A 23,750-nucleotide genomic window follows, 5' to 3' on the forward strand; every position below is an offset into this window, starting at 1 on the left:
TGAAAGTAGTATAAATAAATCACTATTTCACCTGGAAGGAGTGTTTGGGGCCTTGGACGGTAAGGAGGTGAATGGGCAGGTGTTGTTAAACTCGGTGTTCATACATTGAGCAAGTGATGACCCTGAAGCTAGTCTTTTCATTAATCCAGGTTTATTCCCAAGACTACAGAGGAAAGGCACAAAATCCTTTTGTTTCCCCCTACACTCAGTGGGAACTGGTTTTTATCCACTCGCAATAATTCCCTAATCTTTCCCCAATTGGTGGGCGGATGCTCTCCATTACAAACTTAAAAGCATGCATTATTCCAACATTAATAAGTATTGCATCTCCAGCAATTGCATGGAAAGGGGAGTGGAGGACAGGGAGGAAGTGTGGGCGTGACTGATGAGTAAATCAGAATGTTGAAAAGGGAGAGGAGGGGAAAATGTGTTTGGTAGTGGTATCATGCTGGAGGTGGTGAAAATAGCAAAGGATGATCCATTGAATTTGTAGGCTGATGGGGTGGAAAGTGAGGACAATGAGAATCCCATCGTGATTCTAGGAGGGGGAAGGGGTGCGAGTAGGAAATAAAATGGATGCTGTCAAGGGCCCCCTCAACCATAGTGGGGGTGGGGGAGTCTTCGGTTAAGGAAAAAGATATATCGTATAGACTGGAAGGTTACATGTGTTCATAGGAGGTTTGCACGTAGGAGGAAGAGTATTACCACAGAATCCTGATATGGATAACTCATTTTTGCCAGAAACATGGGTCAGGATTTCCAAGACTCCATTCAGATTTCCAACTGAAAATCCTTCTGTATAAACTGTGCACACTGATGCAGAGATGGACAACGTGCTGAAGAGCGGAATGCCATTTTCGTTTAAAGACTGTAGTTTTATTGAAGCTTTTTAAAATACATACACTTTACCATACAATACAAGCCTTAAGGTATGTCCAGGTACAAATTGTCATAGGCTAAACAATGGGAACAATCTAATCAGTAGCAATTATAATGTAGAATTGCTAAGTAAAATGTATTTCAGAAGCCAATTTTTATTGAGAAAGCATGTCCTGCCTCCTGAAACACTTATTTGCAATAGAGCTACTGGCCCCAATATTGAACAGTATGCATGGGGAAAAAAATGAATAAAGAAATGAAATCTCTCCATCCCAGACCCTCTAATTTGCTCCACATTCTTCTGGAGGATGTGCATAAAGTCAGTATACTAAACCATGTAACACACTGCCTTCATCCCAGTGAATTGGCTACATAGATGAAAAGGGTACAGAACTGGCTTTCATTGCTCTTTTTGCATACTTCCATAAATTGATTCCACACATTTAGCTTGATTAACCAACTACACATATACATTACTCTCTTTACTTCACAGTTTTGCTGATGAAGCATGCATGGATTCAAATATAGCATGCCAAAAGATACAACAATATAATCTTAATTCCAACAGCAGATGACTGGTACAGCACTTGTCTGGAACCCCTATATCGAATCCTTTGGTTTCTCCCAGCAAAGCTGGCCAACTGGTCCTGAATTACAATCAGTTCCATTCTGTAGAATTGTGTCTGCTGGGATCTGGATTAAAACGGTTTAAAGCAGGGTGACACATTAGTATACCAAGGGCTGGATTCATCCAGTGCTGGGAGGCTCCAAATAGAAATGTAGAGATCCAAGCAAGGTCAGGTCTCCAGAAAACCACAGATGAGGAAAATTGCCCTATGGTCTAAATGTCGTTTGAGAACTTGGTGAGTAGCAAACCATAATCATATTGCCTCTGCGTTAAAATTATGTGGCATTTTCAAATCAAGTCTTTATTTTGTTTCAATTGTTTTTATCATCTTGGCTTTTAAAAGAAAAGTAGTCACCACTGGAGGAGAACAGCCCAGAAGAACGGTGGATAAATTTAATTTTTGTGATGAGACTTGCAAGTAGCCTGAAGTTATTTGATCTTCATGATGCTCCTGCAACACTAAAAACACCATCACAATGATTACATATAAAGATATCCAAGATTATTTACAGCATTTTTCAAGAACCTTTTAAAACTGAGTGGAGGGGAGAAGCTGTGACTTCTGTGAATTAGGCATGAGTCAGGTCATCTTTCAGGCATCCCCTGTGGCTGCCAAAAGCAGGCATTAGGCCCCTACAGATGTCAAATGGGAGACTAATGTCTGTTTTAAGATGCCTGCACTAAATTGGATAGCGCAGTGTGAAACAGAAGCTGTTGTTCTGATGACAGGGGTGCTCCCACTGATTCCAACCTACACATTATCAGTTCATCCCATTGCTGCTCCAGCTCTACCCAGCCCATGGGAATTACCTTAGGGTTAGTGGCACTGAGGCAGAAGCTCAACATGCAACATTGTAAAATGGGTGGATACTGAACAGTGCCAGCACCAGTGCCGAATAATGTAAATGAGACCCAACTTCAGGTGATAGCCATCAGTGCACCATCAATGGCTACGTGCACAAAAATGGACCAGAACCAATTTCTGGATCATACAGTCATAACCAGCTGACTAAGGAGCAGCAAAGGCTCTCTGACAGGCTGCAGGTTAGAGGCTGTATGGCAAACAGTAGCACTATTGGATAAGCTCACTATGGACTGACACACCATGAGACTGGCACATCATGGTCAGGATTTTATGGCCCCGACGCGGTGTCTCCCCCCAACGGATGCGGCAAGCCATTTAAATCTCCATTCAGTTTGGCGGGACCATAATATCCCATTGGGTGGGAGGGGCTGTAAAATCCTGGCCCATGTCTTGAGAAGTGGGACTTTGGATTTCTCTAGTCACTCATCAACAGGCTGCAAACAAGATCTGCTAGGCCATGGGAAAGTAGGTGCATGAAGGTGGGAGAGATCTGGGGTGGAAGGGGGGTGGGGAGGGGAAAACTACCTAACAGCTAAAACGGGAAAATAAAATTACTTTAAAAAAATCATTTTTATAAGTTAATGAAAAGAATAGTTAAAAGACATGTATTTTTAAGTCAATATTTCTTTTATTTCAGATTTGTATTTTTTTTTGTTTTATAAAGCCGTTTGGAACTGTCCTGGATAATATACAAGAAAGAACACTTTTGGAGAGAGGCACATCTTTGCTAAAGTAAAATAAATGAACCTTTGGTAACCTTTCTGTGTCGCTTTATGGTAACGATGGTGGGAGAAATGCAGAAAACTAGGACAGAGTGAGATCTGATTTGATTGCAAATGGTTTATAAACACAGTTTAATCTCTCTTCACAGGCACTTCTTATGGCTAATCATTATACATAATTTTAGACAATACAAAAAAAAAGTATATTTAACATTTAAAGGCCCCTCCGGAAAGCTGTAATTATGTAGCACAGTGTATATTTTTGCATATTAAAAACCCCTGATCATAACTACAAATACAACTTTTTACAATTTCCAAAAAAACTTTTAATAATTGAAAACTGCAGCTTATAATGTTTTAAAGGGAGGACAAAGGGTTGGGAGAAGAGAATATTTTGAATTTGCCTGCAAAAAAAAACAAATCAGTAGTTCAATAGTAAAGTGGGGAATCCCGTAAAGTGAATCCAACAGTATAAAATACTGCAATTTTTTTCCACAATTCTACTACTTTTAACAAAATAGGTAAAAATGCTAATTGAGCCGGTAATATGTGAAGCACAACTTGATGTTACTGGTGATAATTGTGACGCTGAGATTCTTCAAGTGATAAAAGCCTGGATACATCATATACACATTTTTCAGTACTTACAAAAAAAACCAAGGAAGTAACAGGTTGATTATTAATTATTAATATTTAAGAACCTGGATGCAGTAGTTGGTTAGTAGCACCATGAGAAAAAATTGCTTTCAAAAACAAACAAAAATAAAATGAAGATGTAAGCAGTCTTGTTGTAACGTTTTCAGTGCATTACTCTTAAATTGACAGAAAGTGCCATTTCGGGGGTCACCTCTTCCCGCTAATGAAACAGAAGAATAGGAGGCACCACTGTTTCTCGTTCCACAACGCTGCAGTTTCCTCGCTTGTTACTTTCCAAAATGCACTGATTACTCTTTACATGAGGTACGTACAAACGAATATTATGTGTGAACAGTTTTTTTTTGTTTTGTTTTTATGTTTGTTTTTGCTTCGCACAGTAGCACCATTGTAAATGGAAGACAGAGCGCCCTACAGTTTTTTATTTATTGAGCTGGTTTTCTTCTTCTCAGCCGACCTCGGTTGTTGTCTCAATGCCGGAAGCCAATGCATTACGTCCTTTTCATACACACTTGACAGCGGCTCACACGTGTTCGGAGTTCTCCAGCTTTCAGTGTTTCAGATTGTGGCTTCCTGTTGTACAAAAGGGATAAATGAGAAAGTAAAACCTAACTAACCAAAAGTAAGAGAGACACTTACACAAATAAAGTTACCCATTGTTTACATCCCAACACGACCACACCCCTCCTCTCTTGAAGGCACTGGCATACACTGGGCAACAGGCCCTGCAGTGTTGCAAGCTTCACAATTGCTGCCACAGTGAAGCCAGGTCATAGCACCATGCAATATCCATGCATGCATTTCCAGAAGGGCATATAACATAATGGTCTGACATGAGGAACATTTCTTGATTTCCCCTCCCTAGCTCAGAAACTCTTGAGACCAGCTGTAGCTATCATTGCTGCTAATTCACTACAGGTCTAGATCTTTATTCCTCAATAGCACACCAATAATCATTTTAAATTTGTGGCTGTCACCCTCACTAGAATTGCCCCATTCACAGTCACTTTCTACCCATCAGAGCCCTGGGAAGTGGCATCTGGATATTTTGAATGATATAATAATTGAGCCAAGGCAAACCCAGTAGTTCTGCCTAGGCCACTTAACTCCAGATCTCATTACAGCCTTGGTCCAAACATGGACAAAAGAGCTGAATTCAAAAGATGAGGTGAGAGTAACTGCCCTTGACATCAAGGCTGCATGTGACCACGTGTGGCACCAGGCCCTAGCAAAATTGAAGTCACTGGGAACCGGGGAAAACTCCCCACTGGTTTGAGTCATATCTACCACAAAGGAAGATGATTGTGGTTGTTGGAGACCAATCATTTCAGTTCCAGGACATCATTGCAGGAGTTCCTCATGGTAGTGTCCAAGGCCCAACATCTCCAGCTGCTTCATTAATGACTTTCCTTCCATCATAAGGTCAGAAGTGAGGATACTCGCTGATGATTGCACAATGTTCAGTACCATTTGCAACTCCTCAGATACTGAAACAGTCCATGCCTGCATGCAGCAAGACCTGGACAACATTCAGTCTTGGGCTGATGCGTAGTGAAAATGTTACTTGCTACTTTAGTGCCTGGCAATGACCATCTCCAACAAGAGACATGATGGGTTGAATGGCCTCTTTCTGCACCATTACTTATCTATGGTTCTAAGAGAGAACCTAACCATTTCCTCTAAGTCCCACCATCCCAGGGATTACCACTGAAACCTAACTGGACCAACCATAGCTACAAGAGCAGGTAAGAGGCTGGGAATTCTGTGGCGAGTAATTCATCTCATGACTCCTCAAAGCCTGTCCAACATCTACAAGGCACAAGTCAGAAATGTGAAGGGATGAGTGCAGATGTAACAACACTTAAGTAGCTTGATACCATAAAGGACAAAGCAGCCCATTTGATCAGCACCCTATACATCACTTTAAGCATTCACTCCTCCACCGGTGGTGCACAGGGGCAACAGTGTATACCATTAACAAGATGCACTGCAGAAACTTTCCAAAGGTCCTCCGACAGCATCTTCCAAACCCATGACCTCTACTACCTAGAAGGATAAGGGTAGCAGATACATGGGAACACCACCACCACCACATGCGGGTTTCCCTTCAAGCCATCCTGACTTAGAATTATCATTTGCTGATGAGAACTCGCTTCCTAACAGCACTGTGGATGCACCCACACCACATGGACTCTGGCAGTTCATGAAGGCAGTTCACCACCACCTTTCAAAGGCAATAGGCATAGGCAACAAATGATGGCTTTTCTAGTGATGCTCATGTCCCATCAAAAAATAAAGGAGAAAATAAAAGTTCAGAAATCACAGGATCAATTTTCAGATCTGTGCATGGACCTGGGAGGCAGCCATTTTAGGATTTTCACCAGCCTGATTGGAGAAGTGCCCATGCAGGAATGTCTAGGGTCAGTTTAACTTTAATGATGGAAGTGAGATTTCAGTGTCAAGATTACTTGCGACTAGCTGTCGGTGGAAAATCTAATACAGCTTCAAAATAAAAAGCCCTGCAGCCAAACAGTAGGTCAACAATTGCTGTTGAGATTCACATATAAAGAATGACCACTTGGTTGAGGTACCAGAGAACTCCTGGTGATGCGGCAACGCGACTCAACAAAAGGTGACAGCTTCGTTTATGAAAAATTAACAAAATTAAGCAGCAGCAGTTTAGCGATTGTACCATTATCTAAAACCAAATAATAGGACATTTGCATTCAAAGGTGCAACTGATTGCGACAATTTTAGCTATTTCTCACCTGAACATCTCCGCCACCTCAACTGTAGCTAGCCAGAAGCTGTACGAGTTGGCATAATAGTTGCAAGTGCCCCGGCCATGGCACTCGATGAAGGGTGCAGATCGGAATTCCTCCAGGCAGGAACCGGGAGAAGCTAAAGCTTGGCCAGATCCTTCAGCACCAGCACTAGTGTGCTGCGAAAAGGAACAAAACAAAGCAGAGGAATATTTTTGACGTTTCAACCCACTTAAAATCTCATTGCTAATGTTGCTGATCTTTGAATGATACTTAAGGTGTATACTTAAGCCCAACTCTCAGGCAGCAGCACCATCATAGGAGCTGCACCTGCTTAAATTAAGCATAGCATCATCAATGCATGCAGGGATGTTAAATAAGTCTACACAACTGACATCACATGGGTGGTATGTCCCACAGTGATTTAGAGATGTTTGGTAGGAGGTTGCTAACCAATGCAATTCCAACAACATATAAAGCAGGACCTGGCTACAGTGAAAAAAAATTCAGCTGCCTCACGAGGTGTGTTGAGATAGAGAACCCCCACTTTCTTTTGAACTTAACTTACTGGGAATCCTGGAATTGGGTCCCACCCATCATTTAAAAAAAAAATTAATTGACAGGCATTTATTGTCCATCCCTAATTACCCTCGTTCAGAGGGCATTATTGTGGATCTGGAGTCACAGCAGATTTCCTTCCCTAAAGGACATTAGTGAAACAGAGGGGTTTTTAATGACAACTTCCAGATGTTTACTAAATTCAAATTCCACCATTGGCCATGGCGGGACTTGAACGCAGGTTCCAGAGCATTACCCTGGGTCTCTGGATTACTAGTCCAGTGACAATACCACTACGCCATTGCCTCTCCCATTTAAATGGCTCTGGAGTTCATACGACTCTGTGAAAATCCAGGCCATATTGTCACCTCAACCAAAACCTCTGTACCATATTGCATGGATAGTGGCCTATTGTAATGTCATACAAGCTACATCCTAATGCTCATTTCTCTTTTCTTTCTCTCTGTCTACCAAATGACCTGGAGTCCAGAGAGAGGAAGATGCAACATTGCTCTTTCTTACTGGTGTGGAGCAGGTTGTTTTTAGTGTCGAGGCTGCATATTTGCAGGGACTATTTCACAAAACTGTGAATGCAAGGGTGTTAGGGGACATTGCATGGTGTATTTAACGTGCCAGATCTTGACAGTTGGCTCTTCAATTTCACATGTATCTTTTCCCTTAGGAGGCTGAAGGCCCTCCTCCCATGACAGCTCCATGTATACTCTGCATCTCACATGCAGCACAACATGATCAGGCACAACGCTTTGGTTCAGCTATACCAGAGAAAGGCCCAGATCCACTGAAATATTAAAATTGTCATTTTACAGACTCCCATAACGCGCTGAATCCTAGCTCAGATGGACGGTAAGTGCAGATAAGGAATGGTTGGGTCAAATAGCCTATGTTGCAACTTCTACTGTGTTGCTAACTATGGACCTCATAGTACTAGTGTTGAGCAGTGCAGCCCAATGATTCAACCCCGTACTTCTTTTCAAGGGTCAAACAATGGGGGAATGGTAGGCAAAAATATACTGTAATAACAGCAACATGGCGGGAAATGACCTGCTTGACCTGTGCACACTTGCTGCAGAATGATGCAGTACTTTGCCACTCATGGAGGCTTGAAAGTAAGAATGTTCAATCAATGATTGCCTGAACCTTGAGGAATTCTATAATCTGAATAAATACAATTCTGCTGTTTGCGGGTGTTCATTCAGGAAGTGATAAAAGCATTTGCTCTTACAGACACGGCATGATGCTTCTAAGGACTACAGATTGACTCACCAATGTTGCCCCTATGGCAGCCTGGAAACAGTGTGGTTTCCTCCTACATAGCTCTTCAGTCAAGTGCAGAGATGCAGGTTGGGGGCTTCATAAGAACTTAAGAAATAAGCAGGAATACGCCATTCAGCCTGAGCCTGCTCTGCCATTCAGTAAGACCATGGCTGATCTGATTGTGGCCTTAACTTCAGTCTCCTGCCTGCTGCCCATTACCCTTGACTCCCTTGTAGAACAAAAATCATTCTAACTCACCCTTGAATATATTCAGTGACCCAGCCTCCACTACTCTCTGGCGAAGAGAATTTCAAAGATTAATGACCCTCTGAAAGAAGAGATTTCTCCTCATCTCAGTCTTAAATGGAAGACCCTTATTTTCAGACTGTACCCCCTAGTTCTAGATATCCCTCACTTCTGCATTTGCCTGTTTTTTGGACACCATATGGGCTTTAACCCAGGAAAATTTCCCCAATAGAAAGTAACTCAACATGAGAAAGATGTTGGGGAAAAAGCTCAAACAATGATGTCCTTTTATGGGTACATCGTGGTTTAGGCCAAGCCTACATCAGACACAGTTTAAACTTGAACAAGAGTTGCTGTCCTTACTGTTCTTTGTGCTCCCTGTTACCTCAACAACTATGACCAGCTTCAAGGCTAGTCTTTGCTGCAGTCCTTGTTAAAAGATGTGGTGAGTGTCCTGAAAAAAGGGGGTAAGTGTGATGGGTAGACAAGAAAAAAAACCAAAAAAAGGTCAAGTCAAAGCATACCATCATGAAGGAGTATCCAATCCACAGCGAGGCCCATCCGTCTGGACACAATGGGATCTGAATAGTCTGACTATGAACCGCTATTACTAATGCTGGGGCTTCACACACACTGCACCTATAATAAGTAAAATCAGGATTAAAATTTGCAGAACCTGTTTTTCTCCTTCTTGCTGTGTTTCCTTTAGGCAAGGCCATAAGGCCAAACTGGCCAACACATTTGACAAAACATTAGGAACATAGAAAATAGGAGCAGGAATAGGTCATTCGGCCCTTTGAGCCTGCTCCGCCATTCAATATGAATAGGTTTCTAAGACTGGTAGATTTCTGTGAGGAAGGACTGGTTCTGAAAGCTTTCCTTCCCCATGAACAGAAGTCTGCAACTGTGTAGCACTCCAAGTTAGGCAGGAAAAAAAAAACTCGGAAGGATAATTAATGGAGAAACCTACAGTGAGTACTTTTAAAGTCTGAGATGATGACTGATTTCTGGCAGGGGAAGCATTGAGAGTGATAGAAGTGAATATTAGGGCTTCAGAAGCTGAAGGGTTCACACCAGCAACATTTTGAAGGTGGTAGAAAGCAGTGTTGGCAATGGATCAACTATGGGGAAGGAGGCTCAGCTCAGTCTATCAAGACACCAAGGTCCTGAAACTCTTGATTATACTGAGGCTGCAGTTGGGGAGGAAGCTGAAGTAAAGGATAAGAGGCACACAGCTACCTCTGGGAGCTCAGGAAAATGTCTAGTTAATGGGAAGAAACTTTCTTATCTGAGTTCTAAAGCTGGACAGGCAGATGGTGAGGGTGGTAGCTGGGCGATGCTGGAGATTAACTGGTGTCTGGGCATTGTCCATGTACATCAGGAAGCTATTAGCTCACTTTCGGGTGATGGAAGATGTAAATGTTGATAGGAGTGGACCAAGGACGGAGCAGGCAAAGAGCTGAATAACCACTTCATAAGATGTAAGGTAGCATTAAAGTAGCAAGCAAGATCTTCTCCAGCTGGAGGCCAATTCCATTTAGAGTGCTGGGCCACTTTAATATGTAACTGGAGAGTTGCATATCCCAAACAGGTGATGCATTGCAGCTTGCCAGTTTCAAGCTACCACAATATCGGATGGCCTGGGACCATCGTGGCTGGCAGGAACATGGGTCCATTGGGAGGGTAAGGGGGGGCGTGGAGAAGCCCGGCGCAGCAGCAGTCCACATTATTCTTCTGGAGCTGGAATGGATACACCTGCTCCTCCTTCTCAGGTCTCTTCTACTGTACCAGCAGTTTTTTTACTGAGCAGTGTGTTAACAATGTCACGTAAGCCAGTCATTGTAGGTTTGCTTAGAGTAATAAGGGTCTTGCTTATTTTGGGCCACAGTTTTCAATGATGTTTTTGAAATTTGGGATTTGCTAGATGGACTGCAAAGGTTTTGTTTCTAGTCCTGTACATTCCCATATTCCAAAGTGTTTAAACATGTAAATGAAAGAATTCTTTACAGGGTTTTGGAAGTGTGACTATTAAGTGCATCACAGCATCAGAGCTGGCCAAGGTAGTTTATAACTGAGTTATGCAGAGCAAGGAGATTTAGTCACCAATTTGTGCTGCATTAGTTACTCTCAGGTAGGGTGTTAGTAATGGGACTACAGTTGGCCACATTGCCACTGGGCTGGCAGGGGGAACTACTGCCACAGTTCCCAGTACTGATCACCGATCAGTTACCCCCCGCTGAAACACATGTGTATGTGGCAATTGGATGAGGAATGAATAGTATTAAATTATGCTCACTATAGTCAACAAGCCTGTTAGCACCCATTGTCTTAGCCTCACTTGTGGAAGAATGGGCTAGGTAGCTGAACTCATGGAACTATACTTCAGCACGAGTTAACACTTTCAGTAGAGGGAAGGATGATTGGAGTAGGGAATAAAATACATAACAAAAGGCAGTGCTGTAAGTGGTACAGTTTAGTGAGGCGCCAAGCAATCTACCAAGTGCCTGACCTTAGCACTCTGTAGAGTTAACCAGGGCTGCTTATTTACAACAGCGTTAGTGAGACTTTTGTCAATCCAGATCCTCAACTCATAAATGAAGAATTACACTAGGGCCTGGATTTTCAGACAGACAAAGAGGTTCTCCAACTGCACAAAAAAGATGGCAGAGGCCCGAATTCAGTAGTCCCACTCCCCCGCCCCCGAATCTGACATCTGCCATTTTCACCGGGGGTTATGGGAACGGGGGGCACGTTCTAAATTGCACATCTGCGGTTCCTGGAGGCAGCGGTCCATATAAATCAGTGGCTGCCTCTACTCATGTGATTTTGGTGGAGTAGGTACCCTAAACCTGAAGTGTACAGATTAGACCTAGTAGGAACAGATCCAAACTTTGTGGATTTGTTGGATAGCCAGGGTATCCTTTTGAAGAGGTAAGATACATCTTTGCTATGGTCCCGGGTCTCTTTGGGAGAGGTTAGGTGCCCTTTGTTGGAGGTAAGGTACCCTTTGGAAGAGGTACAGTACCCTTATGGAGTGGTCAGGTGCCATTTGGGATTGTTAAAATTAGACATGAATGTATGAATATGTATAATAAAGTGATAAACTCATTGGAACTTTTAAAGTTGTCAAAGAGCTGTCAAAATACGGTCAAACTGTCAAAGAATAGTCAAAACTCATAGACCAGGATTTTCCCCTCGGCGATTTGGGGGCGGGGCCCGGTTGCTGAGGGGAAAATGACGCGGGATGACGTCGGGAGGAATCCCCGACATCATCCTGGTCCATTTAAATTTTTAGGAAGGCGGGTGGACAGCGAAATCAGCTGTCCGCCCGCTGACCTGTCAATGGCCAATTGAGGCCATTGATAGGCTATTTAAAGTAATTAAAGACCTTCCCATCCAACCTTAAGGCTGGCGGGCAGACCAGGAGCCCCAGCCAGCTCCAGATTATTGATGAAACTTCATCCACCGGCAGGATGAAGTTTCATGTCCGTATTTTTAAAAATTAATAAAGTTTATGTGGTCTTTATTAACATGTCCCATCTCGTGTGACATTGTCACATGAGGGGGACATGTTAATAATTTTTTAATTTTTGTATTCTTAAAGTTTTTCGGACTGTTACTGGTCTCCCTGAGACAGCACTTTGTCTCAGGGAGAAGTGTGCTCTTCTGCACGCATGCGTGAAAGACCGCACTTTGACAGCTAGGGAATCCCTCCCCCCGCCCCGGACAGGAAGCACACAACGCTTCCCGTCGGGGATGCCGCTGGGCGGGCCTTAATTGGCCCGCCCACTTAAAATGGCGGCGGGCCCTGTTTCAGTGGCAGGGGTCAGCTGCCCGCCTGCCGCCAAGCCGGTGGGGCCCGCCCGCCATCCAAGGGCAAGATTCTGCCCATAGGAACTCTCAAAGCTCGTGGGAACTATCAAAGCTGTCAAGGGGTTTAACTCTGCTGGGCTTTAAATTTTAAAAAAAAGTGTTGAGTTTTAAAAAAATCAGTGCTGGCTATTTCACTCTGTCTGTTGATATAAGCCTGAGGGTTGTTATTTTAGGATTTGTGCCATATGACGCATTTTACAACCTAACATTATCACAGTCGGATGCCTGTTAAGTGAGCAGTTTGATTGACAGTTCCAAGCGGTTATAGAGTAGAGATGTTTGTTTTCATAAGGGAAGGGATTAAGTACTTGTGAATCTTTGTTTGCATAAGAGGTTAGTTGAAGGAATTTCAATGTATTGAATTATTTTTTATCAGAGTGTTTTTTTAAATAGTAACATCATCTATAAACTTTATTCAGTTTTCCCATGGTGGATACTAGATGTGTTGGCATGGAGGGGCGGGAGGGGCATGGGTTGACACAATTGGCATAGGGGCTATAAATGGCCATGGGGATGATTGGGGGACATGAGTTGGCATAAGGGGTATGAGGGGCTTGAGGGTGGGTAGAGGGGCATAGCTTGGCAGGGAGGGTGGATAGGGGGCATAGATTGACATGGAGGCTATGGGGGCCCCTGGGGGCTGAGTGGGTGGCTTGAGGTGGAATGGGTTGGCATGGATGGGTCATTTGGAGTGTGTGGGGATTGTGTGGGAGAGAGATGCTTTTTGTTTTATTGTTTTTTTCCAATCTTTCAGAGAGTGCCAGCCTGCCTCTGCACCCAGCAGCCTTCACACTCATTCCAGGGATGGCTGGCCCGACTTCTAATCCAGCCCACTCTCCTGGAACGAAAATCCCAACTTCTGGGCCTCTTTTTCCCGGGTCAGGTTCGCGAACCGGGAAACGTCTCGACTCTGCATAAAGGCTTACCTGCTGATGAAGGGTCGGATGTTCTCTCCATTTACTGGGGCCATGCTCATTGGCATGGGCTGAGGTGTTGAGAGCCAATAGGAGTAGTCATTCCTTGAGGCAAAGTTGCAGACATTGTTGATGTTACAGAACATAAATGGCATTGTGCTGAAACGCCGCAGACAGCTCCCCGCAGTTCCTGAAACAACACATAGCAATACATGTAGAATCATACAGCACAAAAGCAGGCCATTCAGGCCATGATGCCTCTGCCAGCTCTTTGAAAGAACAATTATATTTCTCGCGCTCCCCTGTTCTTTCCCCATCGCCCAGCAAATCTTTCTTTTTCAAGTATTTATCTAATTCCCTTTTAAAAGTTATTCTTGAATCTGCTTCTTATAGGCAGCGCATTCGAGGTCATATCAATTCACTGCCTAAAAACGTGTTTGCTTAAATTTGTGTCCTCCAATTACCAACTGTAAACTGAGTTTTAATGGGCAAGTGTGCATTCAACTCAAGTACAAATAGGAATCCTTAGCCAGCTTGCCAGTTAGGATTGTCTCCTACATGGATCAAGATTCTAGATACCAGTTTACTGTGTGTCCATCCTCTCTTCCAGCATTGGTAGCAGAGCTTTCAGAATTGTGGTCTTTCCCTTTTCAAACCCCTGCATTTGGTTACATCACTCCTCGTCTTCAAACATTTCCCTCAAACGTTTGCTTAATTGACCATGTCTTGCCGCTCCAGCTAATGCTTCTTATTCCTGCTTGTGTCTGACCACACTTATGAAATTTGGACCCACACTTATGAAGTTCTTTGGAACATTTATCATGCATTTAACATAGGGAAAAGTGTAATATCTTATTTGAGACAGTCTCCTCAGATTCCGTTAGATGGATTTAAACAGAAATGTATTTGATGTGATGGTTTTATCTTTGGCCTGACTGTGGTTTTTACTATACCAATGATAAATCTTGTAATTAAAAATATGCAAAAGTAACCGACAAGTAAGGTACCTCCTGTTTAAACCACGTTCTTACAGTGTGTTTTCACTTCAGTGTTGTTTGTAAATTAGGGATGTTTCCCATGTAGTGCTGCCTCCATTTTTTAGTGCAATTACTGCACGTGCTCAAACTAGCCACTTAGCCACCTCTTTTCCTCTCCAACATTCCTGATCATCCCCACAATCCCGACCCTCCAGCTCATTCCCCCCCACCAATTCCAAACCTCCCGCTTGCTGCTTCCTTCCCAGATCCCTCCATTCACCGCTCCAATCCCGATACTCCTGCTTGCCCCTTCCCTCCGACTCACCGCTTCCTCCTTCGACCCCCCCGCTCACCCCTTCCCTTCCCAGCCCTCCAGCTCATCGCTTCCTCCATGCACTCTCCCACTCGCTGCTACCCGCCCCCTGCGCCCTCCTTCCCACTCACAGCCTCTCTCGCTCCTTCCCTCATCCCGGCCCTCTTGCTCCCTTCCACTCGCCACCCGTCTCTTTTGCTCACAGAGAGGGCTTGGAAGAGGGTCGGCGAGCGGGGAGGCGATTGGGAAACGGGAAGCGTTCAGGAGAGGGGCACAGGGAGTGGGAGGGTCGGGAGAAGAGGGGAGCAGGAGGGTTGGGGGTGGGATGTGGAAAGCAGGAGGGTCTGAGAAGGAAGCAGAAGGGAAGGGATTGAGGTGGTGAGCAGGATTGGGCAGGAGGACAGCGAATGGGAGGACTGGGGGAGGGAAGCAGCAAGTGGGAGGGTCAGGGAGGGAAGTGGTGAGCAGGAAGGTTAAGGAAGCAGGAAGTGGCGAGCTGGAGGCGGGAAGCAGTGAGCTGGAGGTAAGTAGAAAGAGTTAGTAAGCTATTAAAAGTTAGTAATGGTTTGTAAGAGGATTTTTGGGTTCAAGGCAGTCAATAGTTTTTAATGTAAAAATTACAGGTCAGGTACATAATCCACCCTTATTACATGTTTTCTTATAGGTAAGTGGTTTTTGTTTAGCACACTGCTTTTTTAAGGAACGCACTGGGAATGCTAAATGTGTAGCTATATTGAAGAATTAACAGAATGTGATAACATCCATTCATTGCATTATTCCGACACCCCAACAATCAGGGATAATTCTTACCCAAATCTTGACCATGTGCTCTCTCATTTCCTTGCACATAAAGCAGAGAGAACCCATCATAGATGATAGAAGTTCCAGCAGGACAGGATGGTACTTCTGTTGACTGACTGTGTCGAGTAATCAAGAATCCGTGAGCTACAGAAGCAAATCCAGGAGGCCCGGGCACTCCAGGGGTACCATCTGGGCCAGGTGGGCCTGGAAAACCCCTCTCACCTGTTCAAAGAACATAGTTAGATCAGCTACGATAAAAGTAAAATACTGCGGATGCTGGAAATCTGAAACAAAAACAGAAAATGCTGGAAAAACTCAGCAGGTCTAACAGCATCCGTGGAGAGAGAAATAGAGTTAACGTTTCGAGTCCATATGACCCTTCTTCAGGATCGAATGATCATACGGACTCGAAACGTTAACTCTGTTTCTCTCTCCACGGATGCTGCCAGACCTGCTGAGTTTTTCCAGCATTTTCTGTTTTTGTGTCAGATCAGCTACATTAGCTTGAGTGAGTTACTAACACAACATTAGTAAAGCGAAGGATAAGATAGAACAATTATGGTGCAGAAAGAGGCCTTCCAGCTCATCGTGTCTGAGCGGCCAAAAAGAGAAAAAAGAAACTAGCCGCTCATTTTAATCCCACTTTCCAGCACCTGGTCCATAGCCTCACAGGTTACAGTGCTTCAGATGCAGATCCTTTTAAATGAGTTGAGCATTTCAGCCTCAACCACCAACTTAGGCAGTGAATTCTAGACACCCACCACCCTCTGGTTGAAAAAGCTTTTCCTCATGTCTCCTCCAATCCTTCTACCAACAATCACTTTAAATCTATGCCCCCTGGTAACTGACCCCTTAGTTAGGGGAAACAAGTCTTTCCTGTCTACCCTATTTAGGCACCTCATAATTTTGTACACCTCAGGTAGGTCACCCCTTAGCCTCCTCTGTCCTAAGGAAAATAACCCTAACCTATCCAACCTCTCTTCATAGCTGCAATTTTCAATCCCTGGCAACATTCCTGTAAATCTCCTTTGCACTCCCTCCAGAGCAATTATGTCCTTCCTGTCATGTGGTGACCAGAACTGTACACAAAATTCCAGCTGCGGCCTAACCAGCATTTTATACAGTTCCATCATTACACCCCTTTTTTGTATTCAACACCTTGCCCAATAAAGGAAAGCATTCCATATGCTTTCTTGATCACCTTGTGCACCTGTCCTTCCACCTTCAAGGACCTGTGGACATGCACTCCAAGGTCTCTCACTTTCTCAACCCCTCTCAATAATTTCCTGTTTATTGAATATTCCCTTACTTTGTTTGCCCTCCACAAATGCATTAACTCACACTTTTCCGGATTGAATTCCATTTGCCACTTCTCCGCCCACTCAATCAAATATTGATATCATTCTGGAGTCGACAGCTATCCTCTTCATTATCAACTACTAGGCCAATTTTTGTGTCATCTGCAAATTTCCCAATCATGCCTCCCACATTTAAGTCTAAATCATTAATATATACAACAAACAGCAAGGGCCCCAACACTGAGCCCTGTGGAATACCACTGGAAACCGTTTTCTATTCGCAAAAACATCCATCGACCATTACCCTTTGTTCCCTGTCACTGAGCCAATTTTGGATCCAACCTGCCACCTTCTCCTGTGTCCCATGAGATCCCATTTTGCTGACCAGTCTGCCATGTGGGATCTTGTCAAATGCCTTACTGAAATCCATGTAGACAACTTCCACCGGACTACCCTCATCAACCCTCCTGGTCACTTCCTCAAAACATTCTATTAAGTTAGTAAATCACGATCTTCCCCTAACAAAACCATGTTGACTATCCATGATCAATCTGTGCCTTTCTAAGTGACAGTTTATCCTGTCTCTCAGAATTGTTTCCAATAATTTGCCCACCACTGAAGTCAGACTGACCAGCCTATAATTTTCTGGCCTATCCCTCACACCCTTTTTAAATAATGGTACAAGGTTCGCAGTCCTCCAATCCTCCATGACCTTGCTTGTATCTAGTGAGGATTGGAAAATGATCTACAAAGCATCAGCTATTTCCTCCCTGGCTTTCTTCAACAGCCAGGGATACATTCTATCTGGCCCCGGTGATTTATCCACCTTCAAAGATGCCAGTCCCTCCAGTACTTCCTCTCTCACTATGTTTATTGTTTCTAATATTTCACACTCCTCCTCTTTAGCTAGAATATCTGCAACATCCCTCTCCTTAGTGAAGACAGAGACAAAGTACTCATTGAGAACCCTGCTCACATCTTCTGCATTAATGCACAAGTTGCCATGTACATCTCTGATAGGTTCTACCTTTTCCTTAGTTATTCTCCTGCTCTTAATGTACCGGTAAAACATCTTAGGATTTTCTTTGATTTTACCTGCCAATGTTTTTTCATATCCTCTGTTTGCTTTCCTAATTTCCATTTTTACTTCACTCTTGTACTTTCTATACTCGTCTAGGCTTTTTACAGAATTAAGTCTTTTGGGACTGCCATAAGCCTTCCTTTTCTGCTTTATCTTGGCCTGTATGCATCTAGATAACCAGGGGGCTCTAGATTTGGCAGTACCACCCTTTTTCTTTGTGGGGACATGTCTACACTGTGCCCATAGAATCTTGCCTTTGAATGCCTCCCACCAATTTGACACAATTTTTCCTTCTAATAGCTGTATCCAGTCCACTCTCCCCCAGCTCACCTCTCAGCTTTGTGAAATTTGTCTTACCCCAATTTAGAACTTTTACTCCTGTTCTTTGTCCTTTTTCATAATGATGCTAAATCTAACTATATTATGGTCACTATCTCCAATATGGTCCCCCACTGCTACTTCATCCACTTGCCGAGCTTCATTTCCTAACACCAAATCCAGAATTATGCCCCCTCTCATTGGACTTGTTACATGCTGGCTAAAAAAGTTCTCAAGAATTTTGCGCCCTCTGTGCCCTTCACACTGTTCATACCCCAATGATATTAGGATAGTTGAAGTCCCCAACGATTACTGCCCTATTGTTTTTGCACTCAGAAATCTGCCTACATATATGCTCTTCTAACTCTCTTCCACTACTTGGGGGCGTATAGTACACTCCTAGAAGTGTAGCTGACCCTTTTTTATTTCTGAGCTCAAACCATATGGCCTTATTTGATGCTTCATTTAGTATAGCATCCCGCCTCACAGCTGTAATTGATTCTTTAACCAATAATGCTACACACCCATCTTTTTTATCCCCTTCCCTATCCTGCCTGAAAACTCTATATCCAGGGATGCTGAGCTGCCATTTTTTCCCCTCCTTAAGCCAAGTTTCCGTTATAGCAATGATATCACGCTGCCATGTATCTATCTGTGCCCTCAGCTCATTGGCTTTATTTACTATGCTCCTTGCATTCACATTTATTCCTTCTAACACTGCCACATTCCTGTGGTGCACACTTTTTAACTTGTGCTGCTTCTGTCATTCAGAGTCACTCACTAATTCTCCATCTCCCGTCCCCTGCTCTGAATTTGCCCTCAGTTTCCCACCCCCCCGCCAATCTAAACCAACCCCAAGAGCACTAGCAAATCTCCCTGCGAGCATATTCGTCCCAGTCCTGTTCAGGTGTCGACCACCTGGCTTGTATAGGTCCCACCTTCCCCAGAACTGGTCCCAATGCCTCACTAAAAAGTGCAGGCTTTTACAAAAATATCTATGACACACTGGTGACGTAGTGGTAATGTCACTGGATTTATAATCCAGAGGCCCACCCTAATGCAGCTGGTGGAATTTAAATTCAATTAAAACATCTGGAACATAAAGCTAGTCTCATGTCAACTATCATCAATTGTTGTAAAAACCCATCTGGCTCACTAATGCCTTTTTAGGGAAGGAAATCTGCCATCCTACATGTAACTCCTGACCCACAGCAATGTGGTTGACTCTTAATTGCCCTCTGAAATGGCCCAGCAAGCCACTTACTTCAAGGGCAATTAGGGATGGGCAACAAATGCTGGCTTTGACATGGACACTCACACTCCATGGAAGAACAAAGAAAACGGTCGGGATAAAATTCAAGTTCAACCAGGATATAAAAGAGATGTTGCTGGTTCTGTCACCCATTGTGCACCACATCTGATTTCCCTTTCCAATGGAAAGGAACATTGGGTGGGGTGTGTACTGAGCAGTCAGCACACTACTCCCTATTTTGTTTCCTTGTCAAAGTTGAAACTGTCAATAATTTCCAGGCTGCAATATGCATAATAAAATTGGATTTCAGTACCTTACAGGTTATATATTACTGAGAATTCTTAAGCTTTAGAATAATTGGGTTGCCTTGTCTTATTGTCTTTGTAGGTAAGTGTACCAAATAGTGTGGCATTTGGATCCCAGATTTGATCGTGGTCCGAGAAGCTTTGGCACTTTGGGAAGTCATGAGGTTGTAAAAGGCATTATATAAATGCAGGGCTTTGTTTTTTTGGTTTGTATAGAAGTAGTTGAACTGACCTGGGTTAAAACGACCCAGTGGACTCGGGGGCAGAATTTTACCGTCGGTGAGCAGGGGGCGGGGCCCACTCACCGACGCGTAAAATGACGCGGGATGATGTTGGGCGGAACTCCCGGTGTCACCCCGCCCCATTTAAATTTTCAGGAAGGTGGGGGCGCAGCAAAATCAGCTGCGGGCCCGCCAACCTGTCAATGGCCAATTGAGGCCATTGACAGGATCATTAAAACAATTAAAGGACCTGCCCGTCCAACCTTAAGGTTGGCGGGCAGGCCAGGAGCCCCGATGGCAAATAGAGAAAACATGAAACCTCATCCAGCGGCAGGATGAGGTTTAATGCAGGGTTTTAAAAATTTTAATAAAGTTATTCTGTAAATTATGAACGTGACATTGTCACATGAGGGGGACATGTAAGGGATTTTCTTTTTCTATTTTTAATATCCAGGCGAGCTCCCTGAGGCTGCATTTTGCCTCAGGGAGATGTGCGCTCTTTCGTGTACATGCGCGAAGAAGCGCAGTCTCACTTTTAGGGAATCCCCACCCACCCGCACAGGGAGCGCATAGCGCTTCCCGCCAGACGTCATGCTGGGCAGGCCTTAATTGGCCCGCCCACATAAAATGGTGGTGTGTCCTGCTTCGCTGGCGGGGATCGGCTCCCCGCCCACCGGAGATTGGGTTGGGCCCGCCCGCCCGACAGGCAGAAAATTCTGCCCGGGGGGTCTGAACAGGAGCTGGGTCCCTGCTCCTGATTCCAGTGACACCTGCCAACATGCGCATGTTTGGAAACTTCATACGGACAGAATGGTTATTTGTGGCATGCAACTACATAAATGCTCACAAGTGGGAAACCAGGGAGAAGATTTGGATGAGAAGTGCAGCACAGAAGCACAATTCCCTGGTGGTCTAGTGGTTAGGATTCGGCGCTTTCACTGCTGCGGCCCGGGTTTGATTCCTGGTCAGGGAATGAAAATTTAGAGAGTGGGAGTATGGCGTTGAAATAGAGGATCAGGCATGAACATACTGAAAGCCGAATGACCTACTCCTGCTTCTATTTTCTATGTTTTCTAACTGATTGGATTCAATAGGTAGATAACAGACCGATAATCCTGATCTCCACACAATGACTCAATGCCTCAGCTATGTCATCTTGGGAAGACATTAAGTAGATAACTGGTGTTTCTCTGTTTTAGTGGGAGGTGGAAGGATAAAAATTGACAAATCTCCATAACTATTGTAATCATCAAGGCAGCGCTGACATAGGAATGAAAGTAGGTAGCCTGCTCATCTCTGGGTTGAAAAGCCTGCAAAATTACACCTGAAAGGTGAAGGGAGAAGAGTCTAGCTTTCCCCTTAACACATCAAGTGAAGTGATTATGCTTTCAGTTCTTACCTGGATTGCCTGAAGTACCTCTATCTCCCTTCTGTCCATTTGGTCCATTAAACCCAGGGAGGCCATCTTGACCTAGGTCACCAGGTGGCCCGACTGGACCTGGAAAAGAGAAAATACATTAATAAAAGGATTGTAAACTTTTTGAATACGATAACTGATTAACAGTGATTCTGGCATGGACCCCTACCCGATGAGGGAGTGCAATTGTAGTCATGGGTGTGCACGTGCCAGCATACAAAAGATCTCTTTGTACAATTTGGTGATGTCTTACCTGGAGGCCCTGGCAGACCAGGTGTACCAGGTGATCCTTTAAGGCCTGGCTGACCTTGTGGTCCTGGAAAACCCGGTTCTCCTTTAATAGTTAGAAACTCTGTTTGTCCAGGTAAACCACGTGGACCTGGAAACCAAACACTGTAGGTTAAAACGAGTAAGTCCAAAACAAGAACATTTTCAGTCATGTTATGATCCTTAACTGTGGGTAGCTTTCAGTGTTTTGCTATTCATAATACTCCACTGCTTCCAGCATGCAATGTCATTAATCATAGTGTCCTTACTCAATTAGTGAATTTTTGAATTCAAAATGGAGATTTTTAAAATATATTCATTCTTGGGTTGTGGGCGTCACTGGCAAGACCAACATTTATTGTCCATCCCAAGCTACTCTTGAGAAGGTGGAGATGAGCAGCTGTTTTGACCTGCTGCGCTGGGTCAGGGCAATGGATGGAATACTCTTTTCATTTTGCCAAGTTGACAGACAAGCATTTTGAATGCCTCTGCGACAAGCCGCCTTTTGTGTCTCTCCCTGGCCCTCATTTGAGGGGGGTGCCTCAGCTGCACCATGAACGAATTTTTCACTCACCCTCAATACATGAATGTCTCTGAGCTTGGGGGTTGGGCCAGTGTGTGTGTGTGTGTGTGTGTGTGTGGGCTGTCCTGAGTGAGAGTGAGAGAGAGAGAGAGAGAGTGTGTAAGACAATGCTGTCAGTGTGGTGTTCAGGGTCTTGTGTTAAAACTTATGGAAGGGAGGAAGATTTTCTTCTTCACTGCATGGGTAGTAATCTGATGAAGTGATTTTTGTGTCCTTTATAGATGCAAACAATAAAACGAAAATCAGACAGGCTCCCTAAAAGGAAATGCTCAAGCAGTGAAGGAATAATTTTACCCCAGATTCAGTTTCACTTAAATTCCAGATCCTCTGAAAAACTTTTGTGAAAGTATTTCAGAAGTTTCAGACATGAAACCAGGGACACTGGGTTTCTGTGAAGTTCAAACTCCGCAGTGCGCACCTTTTGCACTTGTTGGGCTCCCGACCCGGAAGTCAGTCTGGATGGGTGGGGAGCATTTCGGAGCGGGTAGCTTCAATTTGGTGGCGGTGGAGGGGTCTGATCCCCAACCCCAGCAGCTTTGTCACTCGGAGGGGGGGGAGGTTTTATATATGGGCAGAACTTGGGGGAGAGCTGAGGGAAACACTCCAGCTCCTTCTGGCCCACAAGCAGTGCTGTAAAGCTTAAATCAGAGGCTACCAGCTTCACTGAAATCGCAAAATTGCCAACCCGCCTCCTGATAGCAGGCTGACTGTCTGCCCCTTGTTTCGCTACCATTAAGTTCAGAACTGGGCGGATTGAGGTTGGGTTTCAGATTTTTAAAATTTTAACATCTGCCCTGATCCCAAACCACCCATATTTGGCTGTTAAAACTCTCCCCTTAGTTTCTCTCTCCATAGGTCCTGCCTGACTTTCGAGAGTTTTCTGTTTTGATTGTGGAGTTCTAGCGCCCACAATGTTCCAGGATCCGGCTATCATTGTTTCCTGAGATATTATGGTGGTGAATTTCCAACAGGGTTCTCCACTTGTCCACCACAGTTTATACTGTTTTTCCAGAGATTAAGTCAGAAATGAAGGAAAACAAAATCTTCTGTGGAAATTCACACTCTCCAGCTCTCCCTTAGAGCATCTTTGATTTAGCAAGTGTTCCCAAAATGTTCAGAGTGATCTTAGCTTAAACATCCCAACTTGTGATGGTGGTGGGCCAAACTTTGCATTGGGAGAGTGGCCTTGGAAAGTTATTCCCCTGAAGTATAGTTTACTGCACATTCTTACAGGCAAGAGAGGAGAGGAAAATCATTTTTATGCCAACTTTACTTTCACTGAAACACAATACAGTGCACCATTTTAATCATCTGTCTCTGGCAAGAGGCAAGCATAGTTGGAGGAAAGTCTGCCCTCAGACCTGCAACGCCCAACACTTCCCCATATTAGACAAGTTTAAAACAGGATTTAATTGTGAGGCCTGTGAATGGGTTTCAAACACTGCGACCTGGAGTTAATAGACCTCACTCCAAGCACTTGGCCTTGAAGGAGATGGTGGGGATCATTTTCAACTGTGCTGCCAGGCTGGTGACCCAGCAGA

The 23,750-nt window shown here is 44.1% G+C and overlaps 1 protein-coding gene across 1 annotated transcript in view; it reads right to left on the reverse strand.

Moving 5' to 3' along the window:
* Window positions 1–854: 854 nt before the first annotated feature.
* Window positions 855–23,750, reverse strand: part of col4a5 (collagen, type IV, alpha 5 (Alport syndrome)) — a 260,823-nt gene continuing 237,927 nt past the window's right edge. Inside the window, exons 47-53 of the mRNA XM_078547577.1 lie at window positions 21,613–21,738; window positions 21,342–21,440; window positions 15,477–15,689; window positions 13,389–13,566; window positions 9,114–9,228; window positions 6,517–6,689; window positions 855–4,321 (exon numbers count right to left, since the gene is read on the reverse strand). Of these exons, the coding sequence (XP_078403703.1) occupies window positions 4,240–4,321; window positions 6,517–6,689; window positions 9,114–9,228; window positions 13,389–13,566; window positions 15,477–15,689; window positions 21,342–21,440; window positions 21,613–21,738 (986 nt within the window). The 3' untranslated portion in view covers window positions 855–4,239. The remainder of the gene's footprint in view (window positions 4,322–6,516; window positions 6,690–9,113; window positions 9,229–13,388; window positions 13,567–15,476; window positions 15,690–21,341; window positions 21,441–21,612; window positions 21,739–23,750) is intronic.

Source organism: Cetorhinus maximus, chromosome 8 (assembly GCF_964194155.1).
Source record: "Cetorhinus maximus chromosome 8, sCetMax3.hap1.1, whole genome shotgun sequence".
NCBI classification, from domain to species: Eukaryota; Metazoa; Chordata; class Chondrichthyes; order Lamniformes; family Cetorhinidae; genus Cetorhinus; species Cetorhinus maximus.